The 19,088-nt window shown below is 35.5% G+C and overlaps 1 protein-coding gene across 4 annotated transcripts in view; it reads right to left on the minus strand.

Annotated features, from left to right (window-relative positions):
* Positions 1 to 19,088, minus strand: part of Baz1a (bromodomain adjacent to zinc finger domain 1A) — a 95,527-nt gene that overhangs the window by 70,680 nt on the left and 5,759 nt on the right. For all 4 annotated transcript variants that reach the window (XM_063224330.1, XM_063224282.1, XM_063224408.1 and 1 more), the window contains one exon: positions 11,246 to 11,524. In XM_063224330.1, the coding sequence (XP_063080400.1) occupies positions 11,246 to 11,524 (279 nt within the window). The remainder of the gene's footprint in view (positions 1 to 11,245; positions 11,525 to 19,088) is intronic.

Raw genomic sequence — 19,088 nt, forward strand, 5'->3', positions numbered from 1 at the left:
TTTTATTGAATACTATTTTTATTTATTTATTTAGGTACCAGGCATTGAACTCACGACCTCCTGCTTAGAGGCGCTTACGCCATTGAGCTAAATCCCCGGCATACTGAATACTACTTTAGCTGATGTTATTTCTCTTAGTTTTCTAACTTTTATCCTGGGATTATCTTTAAATTCATCTAAAAAAGGAAAAATAACTTCATTTTTAAAACAGTAATTCAGAACCATATGTCAGATGAATTCCATTCACAGGAAGTCCCAGGCAGCGTAAAAAACTAACTATAGTTTTTGTCTTACAATAATTCCAAATGTCTAGGAGCAAAGTTGTTCATTAGCTGTTATCTGCCAGCTGTAGTGGCACATGCCTATGATCCTTACATTGGGAGGCTGAGGTGAGAAAATGAAATATAGGACTTCAGAAATACTATTCTTTTACTTCACTGCCTTGTAGTAATCAAGTCAGACACAAAAAGAAACAAATAAATGTGGTTTTCTTTTATATTAGAAAAGAGGTGAATCTCAACTTAGTTGCCACTCCCCATTTTTACTATTTTCTTACTATATCTAAGACCACTCTATTAAGGACCATGAGTGCTGATGGAGACACAGTTGATGGTACCAGGCATTAGTACAAAAGATCAAGAAAGAGACTACCACAGAAACTAATCAACACCATGCCCAGTGAATACCATTCAAAGTTTTTCTCCAGACAAACTGCTTTTAATGGACGCTGCAATGCAGAAGTCCTTTGCACAAGTAAGAAAGCTGTTTGCAAAGTTATTTGATCTGTCTAAACTTCACTGAACTATTTTGTTAAGAATTAAGTAGGCTGAATCCATTGTTATTTGAATTAGGCATGCTTAGAAAATCAGAATCATTGTCTATTTTCATTTTTTGTGTTACTACCTATGAATTTTTAGAGTATTAAATGATTGCCATATATACCTGAATTTGTAATTTAGAGTTTAGAATTTCAAAGAAAGAATAGCTATCTTGAATAGCCTCCTTTGAACTTAAAAGTCATATTATCAACATATTAGAGTTACTCAAGATTGAAAACAGCAATTTTTGGATATAGCTTAAGATATTCCTTGCCCTGGAAGTAGGAATTCTGACCATACAAAGGACAATAATGTAAGCTGGCCAAATGAAAGGAAGCCTTCTAAAACTTTTTTCAAAAATAAGTATTGTAATAAACTTAATAGGTGTTGCTAGAAATTTTAAATACTTATCTTTGAGCCTAAATAAGAAGGCTCCCTCCTGTAACCCATTCTGCTCATCTATCTATCATCTGTTTTTCTCTTCCAAATTTCTAGTCAATCCTTATCAAGAAACTTCTTGATTATTCTCACCTGGACCTCATAACTGATATACAAGTTCTGGTATGTTTAAGTCACAATAACTAGTTGTTCCTCACTTTCATCTTTTATGTTCATCTCATTATTTCTCTTTTATCCTCAATATTAATGCATTTTATTTAGTTTTTCATTGACTGCATTAAGAATAGCAATATAAAAAAAGAGCTCAAAGATTAAAAAGTCAATTCTTTAGTTTTCAAAATGAGTCTGGGTTCATTTTGAGTTCAAGGTCACCTTAAACTACATCATGAAACCTTACCTCAGAAAAAAAAATTTTTTTTGTCTTTTTTGAGACCAGGTCTCATTATGCAGTTCAGGCTAGCCTTGAACTCACTTTGTAGTCCAGGTTGACCTAAAACTCACAGCAATCCTCCTGCCTCAGCCTCTCAAGTGCTGGGATTAAGGCATATACCACCATACCCAGCCCTATCTCAAAAATTTAAAAAAAATCTTTTGACACAGTGTCTTACTAATTTACTGAGTTTTCCAAATTGGGCTCAAACTTGAGATCCTCCTGCCTCAGCCTCCCAGGATCTTGGCATTACTTGTATGCCCAGCTAAAAAGTCCATTTTCCTTATTATGTTAGTGAAGCTGTAAAAGGAAGGAACTCTTCTCCACTGTTGGTGGGACTATAAACTCATACAACCAACAAAACTAAAAACAGAAATTCCATTTGACTCAGATATTCCTCTTCCTGGTATCTTCCCAAGAAGAGTTAAAGATATCATAGCACAGAGATGTATGCATACCCATGTTTATAAGCAGTGCAATTCAAAATAGTTAAATCTTGGAAATAGCCTATTTGTCCATTAACAGATGAATGAATAAAGAAAATGTGGCATTCACACATTATAGAGTACTACTCTGCCACAGAGAAGGATAAACTTGAGTCATTTGTGTTAAACTGGATGCATCTTGAGACCATATTAAGTGAAGTGACTCGAACACACAAGCTTAACTATCTAATGATTCCTCCTATATGAAAAATTCAGTATATGTAAAATACAAAATAAGAGAAAGCAGTGGGGGAAAGGGTATTGCAATCCAGTGCAGACAAGGAATCTAAAAGTGTACTATGACTTAGCATAACTGTCTTATTGTTTTATATGTTCTTTGGTCTGTTAGACTGGTTTTCAATTTGTACATATGATAACTAACTTTAAGGTCTTTTATTTTTCCAGCATCAGATTCACTTTATTTGTTTTATAAAACCTCATAAAGTTAGTTGCAAATCTAATTCTGCGGTTTTACTGATTTAACCTCCACTCGCACTATGGTCTATTAGTTGGCTAAAGGTCAGACATGAATGAAAGACAATCCAGTTGAAGCTGGAGGCAGCGACTACACCTCAGGCTCAGGCAGGAGGATCACTGAATACAGGAACACACTGACACCCTGTCTCAAAGAAAAAAAAAAATCATTTTTTTAAAGGCGAGAACTCATGTGAGGTTCGCAAAAAGCAATTTATCCTCAAAAAAGGGTAATGTTATTCCAAGTAAGCTTTTAAAGAACCAACAGTTCCTAAAACCAGTTTATGCAAAACCAATCAGAAGTGGTACATATCTATGTGATGTGCCATTATGAGAAGACACTGAAATCACTACTAAATCAAAAGACTGCTTGCTATTTTCTTAAAGTTAGTGTAATATAGGAAAAAAGTGAGTTTACACATTCAACTTTTAATGGTTGTTATCTATGAAGGGAACATTTGGGAAATGGACTCAGGGTCTTTCACTTTCTTTGATACAAATGAATCTTTTATTCCAACAGGAAAAAAAGCAAACTAAAATTTAAACACACAATTTTTTTCCTTTGGAAACAGGATCTCATTATGTTGCATAGGATAAACTCCAGCCTCAGCTTCCCAAGTAGCTGGGATTATAGGCATACATCCACTAGATTTTTGTTTTTTAAATTACAAACCTTCCTTTTTTTTTTTTAATCGGTACCGAACTCACGACCGCCTGCTTGCAAGGCAGGTGCTTATGCTGCTAGGCTAAATCCCCAGCCCCTAATCTTAGTCTTTTTAAAAAAAAAAAAAAAATCTTATTCTCAATAAGAGCATACAATATTTCTGAAAATTCTGAGTCAGTCCTCATAATAATGAGAATTAAAATGAAAGGATTGGGGCTGGGGATTTAACTCAGCAGCATAAGTACCTGCCTTGCAAGCATGCAGTTGTGAGTTTGATCCCTGGTACCTAAAAATAAATAAAATAAAATAAAAAAGAAATGAAATGAAAGGATTTAGCATGCTACCCAACATATAGGAAAAGCTCACTCAACTGGTATCCTTACAGTTCTGCAATGTATTCTAATGCTACTAACTTATACAATAACCCATGCCAGCATTTTTTGTAGAAATTATTTATCCCCCCACCCCCTCAGCCCTCCGCTTGCTGTCGGGTACCATTTCTTGCTGCTGTCACCACATCTACTTTTAGGATTATTTTTTGCCACTTGTCACTTGAAGTTTACTATGAACTGGTGCAACTTCCAGAATAGCTTTTTTTTGTTTTGTTTTTTGAGATAAAGTCTCACTATGTAGTTCAGATTGACCCTGAACTACCTATGTAGCTCAGGATGGCCTCAAACTCAAGGCAATCCTCCTGCCTCAGCCTCCCAAGTCCTGATATTACAGGTGTGCACCACCACATCCAACCCAGAGTATCTTAACTGTGTATCTAAGATTTTGTTTTTCTTTTAGTAATTCATAAACCTTTGTAAGTTTGTAAATGAGAAAAGACTTTTATTTGCATTTTAAATATATCCTCCAAGGCCTGTCTGTGGTAGACATTCAAATATTTGTAGCACAAACTGATAAAAATTATCCCTGTGACTATCCCCCAAAAAAAGTTCAAGGAAGATCTCAAGTAATTTTGTTTGTTTGTTTATTTTGAGACAGGTTTCACTATGTAGTTCAGGCTGGCCTTGAACTCACTTTGTAGCCCAAATTGGCCTCAAACTTGACAGTAGTCCTCTTGCTTCAGGCTCCTGAGTGCTGGAATTAACAGGCTTGTGCCACCACACCTGGCCTCAAGTAATTTGAGACACCTTAACACTAATCTTTTCATTTTAGTACAAGACTTCTGTTAACAGGCTCTTAAGTAGCTTTTATAATCTCATCAGAGGCAAAGCACATGGATGGACACAGTGGCAGTGACTTTTTCACTCAGTATTGGGTTTTTGATTTACTTTTAAGATTCAAAGAAGCCAGGCATGGTGGCACACCCCTGTAATCCCAGTATAACAGAGGCTGAGGCAGGAAGATTGTCATCAGTTCAAGGTCAGTTTGGGCTACATAATGAGTTCAAGGCTACCCTGTACTACATAGCAAGATGCTGTCTCAAAAAAAAAAAAAAAAAAAAAGAAGAAGAAGAAGAAAGAAAAAGAAAATGATTCAAAGAACTGACACTCTTATATTAGGTACTACATATCTTTGAAACATAGAGACTATTTATCATAGCATTTTACAGGTTCCACTCTCCCCCAAGTGGAATCAGTTATGTATTCCAAAGTTGTGGGTATTACAACGTACATTTCCATAGACTGATGACATCTACATTTGATGAGTATTTGTGGATTAATTCCAGATACAAAAAATGACAGAACTGGTGAAGTGAATGAGGTCAGAGGTGGAAATTATGTAAAAAGCAGGTATCTGTCCATAAATTAAGTCATTTTGAAACTTGATTTCAAATAATATATTAATGTACCAATTCTTACATATAAGATGCTTATAGAAATGTGTGAAAACACTGTCCAAAGTCCACTTCAATAATGTATAATTATACTTTGACTAAAATTTTCAGATTTTCTCATCCTCTAACTCTACCTTCAGATTTAATGACTCCATTTTTTTTTTTTTTTTTTTTTTTTTTTTTTTTGGCTTGCTTGTCTTTTTGAGATGGGTTTCAGTATGCAGTTCAGGCTGGCCTTGAACTCATTTTGTACACGAGGCTGACTTGGAATTCGAAGCAATCCTCCTACCTCAGGCTCCTAAGCACTGGGATTACAGGTGTTTTACCATACTCTGCCTAAAATGTTTATTTGTTATATGATTGCCACCTCCTTTTTGTGATTTAATTCTCCAATTCCAGGGTAAGAAAGAATTTGGCTGAATCATGTATGCATTTGAGTCCTAGCTGTCTGATTTAGTTCTCCAATTCCAGGGTAAGAAAGAATTTGGCTGAATCGTGTGAGCATTTGAGTCCTACTTTTAACTGGTCATTAAACCATGATTATCAGGCATATTTTTTTTGGTACCAGGCATCAAAATCATGACCTTGTCCTTGCCAGGCAGGCACTTATGCCACTGAGCCTAATCTCCAGCCCCATTATCAGGCTTATTAAAAAGGAAATTATAAAGCTATTTGATACAGGGATGCCTTACAATCTGCTTCTGTATCATTTTCTAGAGGACTATATACAAATATAGAATGAGTATCTTAAAAATGAAAACTATGTCTTTCCAAAATACTGAAATTTTTAACTTATTCTCAAACGAATCTGTTCCTTGACTAATGAGGTGGATGTCAACTCTAGACAACCTTCAGTCTGCTCTAAATTTAACACCATCTGCCAATTATTTGTTAATAGTGTATTTTAGGCAATTGTAACTCTTCTCTAGGAGTATAATCATTTTTTCTTTCTTTTCTTTGCAAATACTAGAAGATCAATAAATAAATGTTGAACAATTACCAAAAAATTATAACTTCTTTGGATCTGTTTCCTCATGTATAAGCAGAGAGAGATGATAGAAGCACAATTCCAATCTGGCCAAGTTAGGCATATTTATATGTTAAAGTTATCTTAATTGAAATTTAAGGGAAAACAGTAAAGGGACAAGAATATTTATGGCTAAGATCTAAAGTTAAATATTCTATTTAGAGATTCAAAATGTGCACTCTTTCAAACTCACTTTAATCTCAAAATAACCAGGTCAATATAATTCCAAAGTCCTTTACTACCACTATCTGCCTCCTGACCTTTCTCAAACTGAATTAAAAAGCTAAGTAAAAGATATTTCATTAAAATCATCTGTTAAATACATAGATGTTTATTGTGTTTTTATTATTTAATTATACCATTACTATTTAAAGTTCTTTTTACATTTACTGCACATTGAAGGAAAAACAAAACAAAACAGAAAGTGAAAGAAACACCTGTAACCATGTAACAAAAAGCTTATAGTGATAGGATTTAATAAGTATCAGGAACCCAACCCTAGCATCAGTGCCACAGAACCTGTATGCTCCTGAACTGCTTCATTCAAAATTTACTGTAGTATCTGGCAATTCTGCATGTTTACATCTGTCCTATCTGAACTCTTTAAAAGCATCCTAATCCTTTTCACAACCACAACATCCAGCCCAGGACCTAGTCTGTAAGAGGCACTCATGAATAATATGAGCATGAAACAGAAATCAGAGCAATCAAAAAATAATGAGGCCTAAGATGAAAGGAAAGATGTCTACCATATTGTTATTCTCTAAGCCTTCTGTATCTTACCACCCAATAATGGCAGCAAAAGGTTGAGGTCACTCATTATTCCTTCTTTCCCACACATTTCTCTGCTCAATTTATCAATAAATATCTTCTTCATTCACAATATTCTGAACCCATTCACTTCTCTCATCGTGGCTCCACTGCTACCTAACTAGAAGGTCTTGTCTGTTCCTAAGAAGGCCTGTTTTAACAGCCTCCAAACTGGTTCCAGAGTTTCCAAGCTTCTGATTGACAGCTTTCCAATTATTTCACCACACAGCAATCAGAGTAATATTTTAAATTATTTCTTCCTTGGGGCCTTTACCTTTACATAGAGACATGATTGGTTTCTTCTCTCATCTGGTCTCAGAGCCCAGTATCTCTTCCTCAAAGCAGCATTCTTTGACCATTCTACTTCAAATGTCAATGACTTCTGTCACTGTTCTAGTGTATTTATCATTGCCTTTAAAGCATTTCAATTTGAAGTTTGTTTTTTGTTTATACTTGTTTTCCTCTCTCAAATTTATACTTGTTTATTGGCAACAACCAATAAAATAGATTAAAATAAGTATGATGTCAAGCAGAAAAAACCAAAGCATGGAAGGGAGATATAAAACTGGGGACAAGAACTGAACTGTATTCTTAACATGTTCACAATAGGGCACTGTGGGACTGCACACCCATAATTCTAGCAGCTCATGAGGCTGAGGCGGGAGGACTGCAAGTTTGAGGACAGAAGGGTTGGGGATATATCTCAATGTTAAAGCACTTGCCTGGCATAGAAAAGGTTTAATCCCCAGTGCTATAATAACAGCAAAAAAATTAAAAAAAAAAAAAAGTTACTTTGTGTGTTAAGGGTATTTTATCACAATTAGAATTAGTGGATCAAAGAAATACATTTTAGATAGGAAGGAAAATGGCTTCAATGACAATGACAGAGAGAAGACATGAAGAAGTCAGAGAGATTATGCTGGTGTCTAGGTTAAAAGAATTCCAGGCCACGCGAAGAGTAAGTTCAAAAGCCCCAAGGCAGGTATCATGTCTGCCATTTGAGAAGCAACAAATACCATTTGCCTTGTTACGAGGAGGAGCTGTTTATCGTAACACCTACAACACCTAAATCAGTGTCTGGCACAAAGAAGGAACTCAAATTACTTCTGAATACTCCTGTAATAAAAGTAGGACACACATATAAAGGTACATCCCTTTAAAGTGGATTATTTTGTTATTTACATCTCATGGGGTTGTGTGGAAGATTCACAAGGCCCACAGAAAAACGTGTAACAGTATTAATTAGTCCTAAAGGAAGGAGGTTTTAAATTATTTCTGAAGATTTTTCTGGTAAGTTTCTGCTTTGGACTAAGAAGACTGAGTCAGGAGTAGTGGTGGCACACACCTGTAATCCCAGCATCTGGAAGACTGAGGTAGAAGGATCACCATGAGTTTGAGACCAGTGCTGGGCTACACAGTGCATGCAAGGTCAGCCTGCACTACATTGCAAGACCCTGCCTCAGGAAGGAAGGAAGGAAGGAAGGAAGGAAGGAAGGAAGGAAGGAAGGAAGGAAGGAAAGAAAGAACGAACGAACAAAAGAAAGACAGACAAAGAGTCGGACTTTAATTACTAAGCTTAAATAAAAATGTATCACTGGTTTCTTCTTAAGTCTCGTTTCTTACTCAGCTCCTATCTAACTCTCTTTTAAATTATTACTTTCTTAGACTAATCATTGCCTATTCCATTTCCTATGCTCTTAGTATTTTGTACTTATTATTCTTACCCTACCTAGTACTCCTTTTTCAGCATTCTCATAGCAAGTTACAGGGAAGATGAACAAAATAACTTCATGAAAGATACTAGCCTTAAGGATGTGTTAGGGCTGGACATGGTGGTACACACCTGTAATCACAGCGGCTTATGAGACTGAGACAATAGGACTACAAGTTCAAGGTCAAATTAACAAGACAAAAATCAAAAGGGCTAGGGATGGAGTTCAGTGATAGAGCACCCCTGGGTTCAATTCTCAGTACTCCTAAGAAACATGCTTCAGTAAAATATTTGTACAAACCCTAACCTACACTGCCTGCTGTCTTTCAGTTTGAGTCTCAAATTTTACAACCTGAACCTTCCCCAAAAGCCTCAAACCCTAAGGTACCTATATAACTTCAGTATTCTTCAGAGGACTCAAAAAATAGATTTTTAAAAGAACTTTAAATGAGTCTTGCTACATAATGAAACCTCACCTTGAACTAACTTACATATCCTGGGCTGGCCCTGAATTCCTGAGTTCTGGGATTATACCCATGTGCCACCATGCTGGCAAGAAATAGATCTATTAACTGCAATCATCCACAATATTTTTTCCCATATATCCCTTCATTTTGAGAAAGACTCGCAAAATTTTTGATCCTTCTCAGTCTAACTAGCTGAGAATACAGGAGCATGCTAGTGCATCCAACTTGTCCCTAGTTTTTAAATAAAAATCAAATAGTCATGCTCTGAATTAACTGTCAAAATCAAATCCAAACAATCTTAGAATTTAACATAAAAACACTGCTTGGGTTTTTTTTTCATTACTTGGCTCTTTAAGGATAATGCAGAGTAGCATTTAATAACTAAATGGGTTATATTACTTAGATTTTGGGGGGGCTTTTGTTTTGTTTTGTTTTGTTTTTGGTCTTTTTGAGATAGTTTCACTATGCAGTTCAGGCTGGCCTTGAATTTACTTCTTACGCTAGGCTGGCCTCAAACTCATAGTGATCCACCTGCCTCAGCCTCTAAGTGCTAAGTGCTAAGATTACAGGCATGCACCACCATGCCTGGTTAGTTAGGGTATTATAAAAGTTACTTGCCAGGGATTTAGCTCAGCGGCATAAGCACCTGCCTTGCAAGCCTGAGGTTATGAGTTCAATCCCCGGTACCAAAATAAATAAATAAGTTACTTATAAACTTGTAATTATTCTCCAAAATAAAACCATAAAGAACATAATTAAGTTAACTTTTGAATGCTAGAGTTTAAAATTAAAAGAAAAAATTTCAGATCAATAACGGGGAAAGGGCAGCATCCAGAAAACAAAGCTACTCCTTACCTCCCCCACACACAAGTCAAGAAAGACCGCAAACATATTTAATGCAAATAACATTTATTATGATAAACATCAATGACTAGCCAATCACAAATTCTTAATACTTCAGGAAACTAGTAACTTTCTTTCCCTTTTTGTCCATCAGTGCTGGGGACAGAACCCAGGACCTCATGCCTGTGCTCTATGATAAAGCCCAACACTGAATTTTTAATTTAGTGTCACAGATTATGTCATTTAAATCTTCTTTTGTTTCTGTGTGTGTGTGACAGTCTCGCCATACAGTTCAGGGTGGGCTTGACCTCACTATGTAGCCATCCTCTTGTCTCAGCCTCCTGAGTCAGTAAATCTTTCATATATGAAAAATATACTCGGCTAGGGATTTAGCTCAGTGGCATAAGCACCTGCCTTGCAAATGCATGGTCATGAGTTCGATCCCCAGTACCGATAAAAAATTTAAAAAATTAAAAATATACTTTATCCTTGAAGATCTGGGTAGATGGAACTAACACTGAATTGTGTGGTATATGCATTGTATCTCAATGAAGTATTTTAAAAAGATTAAAGAGAGAGAAAAGAAAGGAGGGGAAAGGAAAGGAAGGGAGGGGAACAAGAAAAGAAGTTTACAGAGTTTATAAGACCAGTTCTAGTTTTATTAAATACTAAAACCTATCAAGAAATACAAGCAAAAACTTTATTAGGTAACATAATGATGATATGTAGATATTATCATGTAAAGTTTTTTTCACTCTTCCAGATGGAATTTCTATAGGTGTGGTGGTACACCCCTGTTATCCAAACACTCTGGGAAGTTGAGGCAGGACTACAAGTTGGAGCCCAGCCTGCAAGTACATGACTAAATGAGGCCTTATCTCTAAAAAAATTAAAAAGGGCCCATGACATAGCTCAGTACAAAGGCCCTGGGTTCAAACCCTCGTACTCTCCAAAACAAAAATCAAAACAAGACTCCACTTTCTATAATAAGACTCACTATATAATAAATTAAAGAGAAGGAAGGTGATTTATATAGTTAGTAATGGAGTGATCTTCAAAAAGAAGAGAAAATAGCATGTTAGCTACTGTGTTAAAAGGAGGAGTAGTGTGTGTATGTATGTTTGTAAGACAGACCCAGATCCACACATGTACATGGTTTTGGAGGCATATACATAAATTAGATTTGGAAGGATATACAAGAAACCATTAAAGCAACTGAGAGAACAGTAAAAGGGATGACTTCTCACAGTTACCCTTTTTTAAGTTTTGACTTCTGAGCAATGTGGACATATGTGGACACTTATCAAGAGGATAAATTAAAAGTACTTTACCTTGCACCATTGTTCCTAATGACTTCCACAGTTTCTTCAACGAAGTATCGATCCTTGACATATGCAAAGATATCATCACAAATTTCATGTAAGCGTGAACGATGGGTAAGGTTCGTCAAGAATAAAACTGGAATAATTAGTGGTTCTGGAAAGCTCTGAAGATTTTGTCTTGCTTTTTTTTCTGACTCAAGTGCTTCCTGATATGTCAGTCCAGGTCTACCCGTCACAGCACAACTCCATACAAGGCTGTTGCACAGAATGGTCCGTTCAAAAAAGTCACTGATTAAAAAACAAAAAATAAAAACCAATTACCTATTTCACAAATTTCACATTAAAGTTTGATATATTTATTAGCTTTTTCTTATACCTTTAAGGCAATATTTTTCATAGTCTCATAGAACTCAAATAAGACTTAACTGCTCAACAGAATAATAAAAGCCAAAATTTAAATTAGACATCTATATTCTGCAATTTAAAGACAAAGCAGCCAAAACTGAACATTAAGTTCTACTAGTTTTGAAATTTGGAGTCAAACTGAAAACAAATTCAACCTTTCCTTTTTCTTTAAAATTTTAACCTTTTGTTGAAAAGCAATCAAAATACTAGAATCAATGCAAATACTTAACAAATGTTTAAAAAGTTTAACATAATACTGAGAAATCTAAGCATCTAACGCTAAGAAAAAGGTTAAGTAAATTCATATAATGAAAAAAAGTCATTATAAAAGTATGAGTAATGTTACTAGGAAAAAAAAATCCAGCTCTATCTCCAGTTTGAGCCTTCTTATATTTTTAAAAAGTATGTAATGATCTTATTTATGTTTTAAAAAAGAGAAAACAGGAAGACTAAAGAAAGAACAAGAAGAAAAAGGAGGAAAGTATCTTATTTTGAAGTAAATTACAGAAACATCAAATTTTTTTGTAATGTTATCAAAAATCAAGGTAACACAGTTGGAGTAGGGTTAAGACTTGGAGACCATTCTATTCACAGCTTTACTATATAGCTAGAATTTCTTCATGTATTTATTTATTTTTAAAAATTTCATCTAGTCTCAAGGCAAGAGACTCAAATATTTCTAAGGTAGAGTAGAAAAAAACTCAAAACTCAAATTACAAATATACAATACATTATTTAAAACCACAAAAACATGTATGTGTGTGACAAAGGGTAGAGACTGGAAAGGAAAGCAAAGGGAAATGTTTTGTGCTACTAAGTATTTCTATATTGTTCATAAAGGAAAACGTTAATAATGATTACCTCTGAGAGGTTAAGGTATGTAAATGCTACAGAAAAAAAGTGTACTTTGATCTACTTATCACTAGTTATATGTAACACATAATTAAGCCATTATTTTTTTAAAGTTTTTCTCCTTCCTGAAATCCCCTTTTTTCTTTCTCCCATCATTCTAAAATATTTTCATTGCTGTATGTTTATTACCTGATTACTATATCTGTTTGGATTATCCCAAGAAGACCTGGGGAAATCCACTATGATTTTTTTATTTGTGCATTGTATATGCATATATAAAGTAACAACAACAACAAAAAATGAAATGTATGGAAATAAAAGCTTGAAAGAAATTAGTCAGTTGGGCATGGTGGCACATTCCTGTAATCCCAGCAACTGGAAGGCCTTAGCCTTAGAGGGAATATCGTTCCAAGTTCGAGACCAGCCTAGACTACAAAGGTCAGCCTGAACTGTACAGTAAGACCCTGTCTCAAAAAGACCACAAAAAAAAAAAAAAAAAAAAAAGACAAAAAGTAACTAGCTATATCATTAATGAGAGTCAAAGAACTAATACACATTTGTCAAATTATATGACTAGTTTGGTACCAAAAAAAACCCCCCTGAAGTATTTATACAGGATATAACAGCTGACTGTATATCATTAAAATAAGAAGTCAAATATGATCTTTATAAGGCAAAGGCAGATGTGCTAAAAAGAAGAAATAAAAACAAAGGAAAGGGAGAAAAGGCAAAAAAGATCAGGAAATTTTTTTTGAAGTAGTAGCATTAAGAGTTAGGTCTTAAAAAAAAAAAGCAGAGTTGAAGAAAAAAATGCCAGAGTAAATATGTCAGAACAAATAATTTATCAGCTGAGAGATGAACAACACACATACCCAACAGGTGGTTTTCAATGTTGCAGAATAAAATAATCAACGGCTCTTCAAAGATGTCTTGAACAAAAATTAAGTAATTTTTACTCCTAAAACTGAAGACCCACTTAGAAATCATAAAAAGTTCTAAACTTTTTACTATAGAAATGCATCTTACAAGGAACAGATCAGGAATATGTCTCAGTGGCACAGCACTGACTTGGCAAGTGTGAGGTCCTAGTCTGATGCCCGATAAGTCCATCTTATAGAAACAAATTTAGTGGGGCTGGGGATTTAGCTCAGCAGCATAAGCACCTGCCTTGCAAGCAGGCGGTCGTGAGTTTGATCCCCAGTACCTTCCCCAGTACCGATAAAAAGAAAAAAGAAAAAAGAAAAAAAAAAAGAAAAAAAAGAAACAAATTTAGTTTCCAAACCAATACATAATTAACATATAATATATTTTGATACATACTTCTAATAATTTAAACTACAGCTAGTACTGTTTAAGAAAATTATACTTCAAATGTTATATGTATCTTATACATTAGTCTGTGAACCAGTGCTAATAGAAATAGAATTCTAGCCAAAAATAATTTAAAATTTTCCAGTGGTCATATTAAAAATTTTTAAAGAAGAAATATAGGACTAATGAGAGGAATACTATATATATTTTAACCTGTTGCTTTATTTCAGCTGGGCCTGGTAGCACAGGCCTATAATCCCAACACTCTGGGAGGGTGAGGCAGAAGGATCACAAATTTGAGGCCCAGTTTGGGCAATTTAGTGACTTAGACCCTTCTCAAAATTTAAAAAAAAAAAAGAGCTGGGAGGATGTAGCTCAGTGTGAAGGGCCTGGTTCAATCCCAGTACTGGGGATAGGTAGGGAATGCATTCTGTATATAATCAACATTAAAAACATGTATTTTTTAATGCTGTATCTTCAAAATCCAGGGCATACTTTACATTTACTGCCCACCTTAAACTGGACTCAATCTCATTCCACATGTTTAATAGCTACATGGGTAGGTAATGGCTTCTCTATTAAACAGCATAGTTCAGTCATAGCTAAGTACCTGGGATATTTAGAAGGCCATATGGGATCTCATGCTACAGAAGGGGGAAAGGATAAGTATTAAGTAGGCTGCAACAGACACTACCAAGATTTAACACTGTTTAAAATATCAAGCCAAGCAGTGACACAAGTGCCACAAGACACCATTAAATCTGCTACCAGGTAAAAAAAATAAGACAGTCAGGCTATTGATATTTATGCCAGTAAAGTTTCTACTACCTTTTGCAAAATGTTTGTGCTGCTCATTTCCTCTGTGTGTCTATAGGTATAACTGTTACATCATAGCCTCAGCATACACAAAGACCTACTCTGAGGAGAAAGGAGGTAAAGCAGTCTTCCACCACAGGGTGACCATTTTAACATGAGGTGGATGTCCAAGGGCTGTTCCTCTCCCACCCATCACTGCTGACCACACACCACCAAGCTCTAACTTCATCCCTTTACTTGCTACCACTTCTGTACTTGTGCTTATACTTCATCTATTCATCATACACATTTAAATGCACAAAGTTTATCGATAAAACTCAAGTTGAGGGGGTAAGTTATAGTCTTCTTCAACTTCTACACTATAAGAAGCACATCTTAGCAGGGTGTGGTGACACATGTCTGTAATCCCAACACTCAGGAGGCTGAGGCAAAAGGATCACAGCAGTTCAAGACCAACCTGAATTACAGAACAAGACTTTGTCTCAAAAATCAAAAACAAAGCAAAAAGGGGGGGCACATTTTACCACTGTGAACAAAAAATTATACAACAAAATAGTTGTACAAGAATAAAACATTAGATTAAATGATTATGTCTGATTTACGACAATTTCAGTAACGATGTTTCACAATTTAATTTTTTGGGGTACATGTTTATAGTATACAATGATTACATTCATCATGGGGAGCTGATAAATATACATGAATGAATTTTAAAAATACTTTTAATCCCCTCTCCACACTCTCTCTTTCTACATCTCTTGGACCCCTTAATATATGTGTGTATATACATATATGCATATATGTATGCATGTATATTTTGCATTTTATTGCTGCCTTAAACTCAGATGATATACAAGTCATACATATGTATAATTTTTTATGCGTGTTTGTAGTACATGGTGATCACATTCCTCAATAATGGTCTTTACCAGATATATGTGTACTACCAGCTTGGAAGCCAAATCCAACCACCCACTGGGCTTTCACGGTTTTACTGGCATATGATCACAGCCATACTTTCAGGTACTGTCTGCTTTCTCACTACATTTGAAGAGTTTGATAGGTACAGAAGACTATAGTGTAGCAAAGCCTCAAATTCTGATTATTTGTCCCTTTATAGGAAAAACTATGATAGTCTCTCCTCTTTACCATTATTTCACAAGGAAAAAATGTTCTTAAGTTTTAAGAATACATTTCTAAAAATGTTATCTGTGAAGTCAGGCAACTTTCTGGTGAACAAGTTAAGGAAGAAAAGGTCACAAACTATTAATTTGATGGAGATTAGGAAAACTAAAAGCCTGGCAGAAAAAGATTAAGAATTAAGTGATATCAAATACAACTCAAGATAAACATACTATTCTCCTTTTTTTTTTTTAATCGGTACTGGGGATCGAACTCAAGACTGCCTGCTTACAAGGCAGGCGCTTATGCCGCTGAGCTAAATCCCCAGCCCCACTATTCTGTACTTAAGGTCCTAAACTGTATTAACCAGATTTAACACAGGATAATCATGTTGGATGATAAAGATCCAGTACAATTCAGCCAGAAAATGTAAGGGATATGGGAGATTCTCCAGCACAAAACTAATTACTATAATCAAAAAATGCAGCCATCGGCTGGAAACTAATATAATTACACACTTAAAACTACCTCAGCAAATGGTGACAAACCTACAGCACGCGTGCCACAGCAGGCTGTTTGTATCACTGAAAGCTCTAAAAGCCTCATCATCACTGGCCTATTCTATACAAAGACGAAAACTATGGCTTGTAAATTTAAAAAGGTAATTATTGCTAAAAGACAGGCTGGGTTATTCAATTTCTTTCCTGACAGGACCAAAAGAACATGAACTAGGATCATGGCATAACTGTAAGGTCCCTTGTATAAGTATCAGCTAAATGAAACTACAGTTTACATATTTATAGATGGTCAGGGAAAATTTTCAATTAATAAAAACAAAGTTTAGGAGCTGGAATTACAAGTTAGAGCCCAGCCTGGGCAACTTAGCAATTTAACAAGGCCCCAACTCAAAAAAAGGGACTGAGAAGTGATCCAATGTAAAAACCTAAGGTCCAAACCCCAGTACAAAAAAAAAAAGTTCTAGCTTAAAAATAATGGATATGAAAAAAAAACAAATTTTAGGTTAAATATAAACTCAACTTAAAAAGGATTTAGAATAGCTGGGCATGGTGAGGCACATCTGTAATCCCAGCATTTGGGAGGGTGAGGTGGGAGGTTCTCCCCAAGTTCAAGGCCAGCCTACGCTACATATACCAAGACTCTGTCTCAAAATAAAACCAACAAGTATTTAAAGCATTTATCTTCTCTCTAGAATCCTTCGAATCTGTTCTGTCTTGTGAACTCCATCCTGCAGGACCCAATTTAGATAATATCTTCTGTTTGAGGGTTTCCCTCAAAACTCCAGCAAGCAGGGCTGGGGATTTAGCTCTGTGGCATAAGCACCTGCCTTGCAAGCACACGATCGTGAGTTTGATCCCCACTACAGATTTAAAAAAAAAAAAAAAAAAAAAAAAAAAAAACTCCAGCTAGTAGCTCTCTTTTCTGTGCCCCCATGGAACTGAATCCATAAAACATGTGACTTATGTCATTATGCTGCAGACATTTATTAATTTGTCAATGGAAACACATATCATCTCCAGAGACTCCCAAAGTAGTATCAAGAATAAATTAATGTACTCTCACTAAGCAGTTTACTTTTATGTGTCTCTAACAGAGAAAGTACACATATGAATGAGGAAAAAATAAAACGTCTGGCTTTAAGCTTTATCATTTTCATTTTGCAACTCTGGACAAGTTACATAGCCTGTTTGGACTCAGTTTTCCTTCTGCAAAATAGGGATACCGCTGGGGATTTAGCTCAGCAGCATAAACGCCTGCCTTGCAAGTGTGCAGCCCTGAGTTCAATCCTCGGTACCAATTAAAAAAAAAAAAAAGGGGGGGGGTATTTTTTGAACACTTTTATGTGAAAATCACATGAGCTAATTTTAAGCAAATGTTACCATAATAATGTGTAGTCAATAAACAACATCAATTTCATTGTCCAGGGACCACATGTGCAGAAAGATCCTAGGAGAATAATCAGTACAGTGAAGAAACAATGTCAGAGAAACACATAACTTTCAAGATGTTTGAAGATGATTAAATTCAGCACTGGGAAGGGGAGTAGGAAGAGGAGGCAAAATTAACTATCTAAAATATTTAAAGATATTCTTGACAGCTCCTGAGGCAAGTGTAGGAAAAATACAAATTCTAGGAAGAAACAACTTGAACCATTACTATTGGTAGTACAGGGGCAAGCAAAAAGGTATATGTACAAGTTGTTAGGATAATTTTCATTGTTTGGTGGATAGCATCAATTAGATTATCAGTGAACACCGAAACTCAACCAGAATGCCCCAAGCATAAAATCTTAAACTACTTATGGTAGAAAAAGTTTGCAAAGTGGGCCAAAGGTCTACAGACGTCTTTGAAATGTAATGCCACTCTTCTCACTAACAATAGTATCATCTATTTCACTGTTTTCTTTCTTTTCTTCTTTTTTTTTTTTTTTTTTTTTTGGTGTTTTGAGACAGGATCTTACTATGTAGTTCAGGCTGGCTTCAAACTTACTATGTAGCCCACTAGCCTTCAAATTGTGGTCATCCTCCTGCCTCAGTTTCCCCAGTGCAGGGATTATACACATGAGCCACCATGCCCAGCAATGTCATCATTTCTTTTTTTCCTTAAAAAAAAAAGCAAAACAGAAAAAAGGGTAGCAATGATACAGAATTCCAAAAAAAATTGAGAAAAAACAGCATTCAGAAATCATCTCTAGTTGATACATTACATACTGTTATCTCAAAAGTAGTTATTCAAGTTACAAAATCAAGGCATAAAAATGAACAATCAAACAATGACAGCACAAACTATTCTGTTTGATGAACTATCAAAAACTTAGTAGGGCTATCTATCTTGCACACTTAAACATATATTCAGTTGTATGTGTATACCTGCAGGTTATTCTTTCCTTTTGAGCACTTTCTTTTACATTTATTATTTCTTAAATACAGGCTGGCCTTATTTGTTTTTATTAACATAATACAGAGATGACCCTGAGGACTTCTGCCCTCATTCCCTTGAAATCATGAGACCACCAGGTGAAACAGCACAGGATGAAAGAGTCCATGCTAAGGAAAGCCATCCCAGCTGAAGTTCAGGCGTGTGCCTGAGGCCACTTCTTACTCCAGGGAACCTCAGCCCAGCCTTTAAGCTGCTGGCAGTTGAGCAAGTGAACACAGAGGAGACAAGCAGAAACCAAACAGACAATAGCTTGCAGACAAAATGTATTATTATTTTGAGCCACTAAGGCATGGGATGGCTTGTTACACTATACCACATATATTCTGCTTAAAGAAAGGATGCACTGGTACAAAACATAGCCTGCTAAACAGAAGGTGAAACTTGAAAA

Source organism: Cavia porcellus, unplaced genomic scaffold, assembly GCF_034190915.1.
Source record: "Cavia porcellus strain 051 isolate PalLab524CR breed Dunkin Hartley unplaced genomic scaffold, mCavPor4.1 scaffold_1, whole genome shotgun sequence".
NCBI classification, from domain to species: domain Eukaryota; kingdom Metazoa; phylum Chordata; class Mammalia; order Rodentia; family Caviidae; genus Cavia; species Cavia porcellus.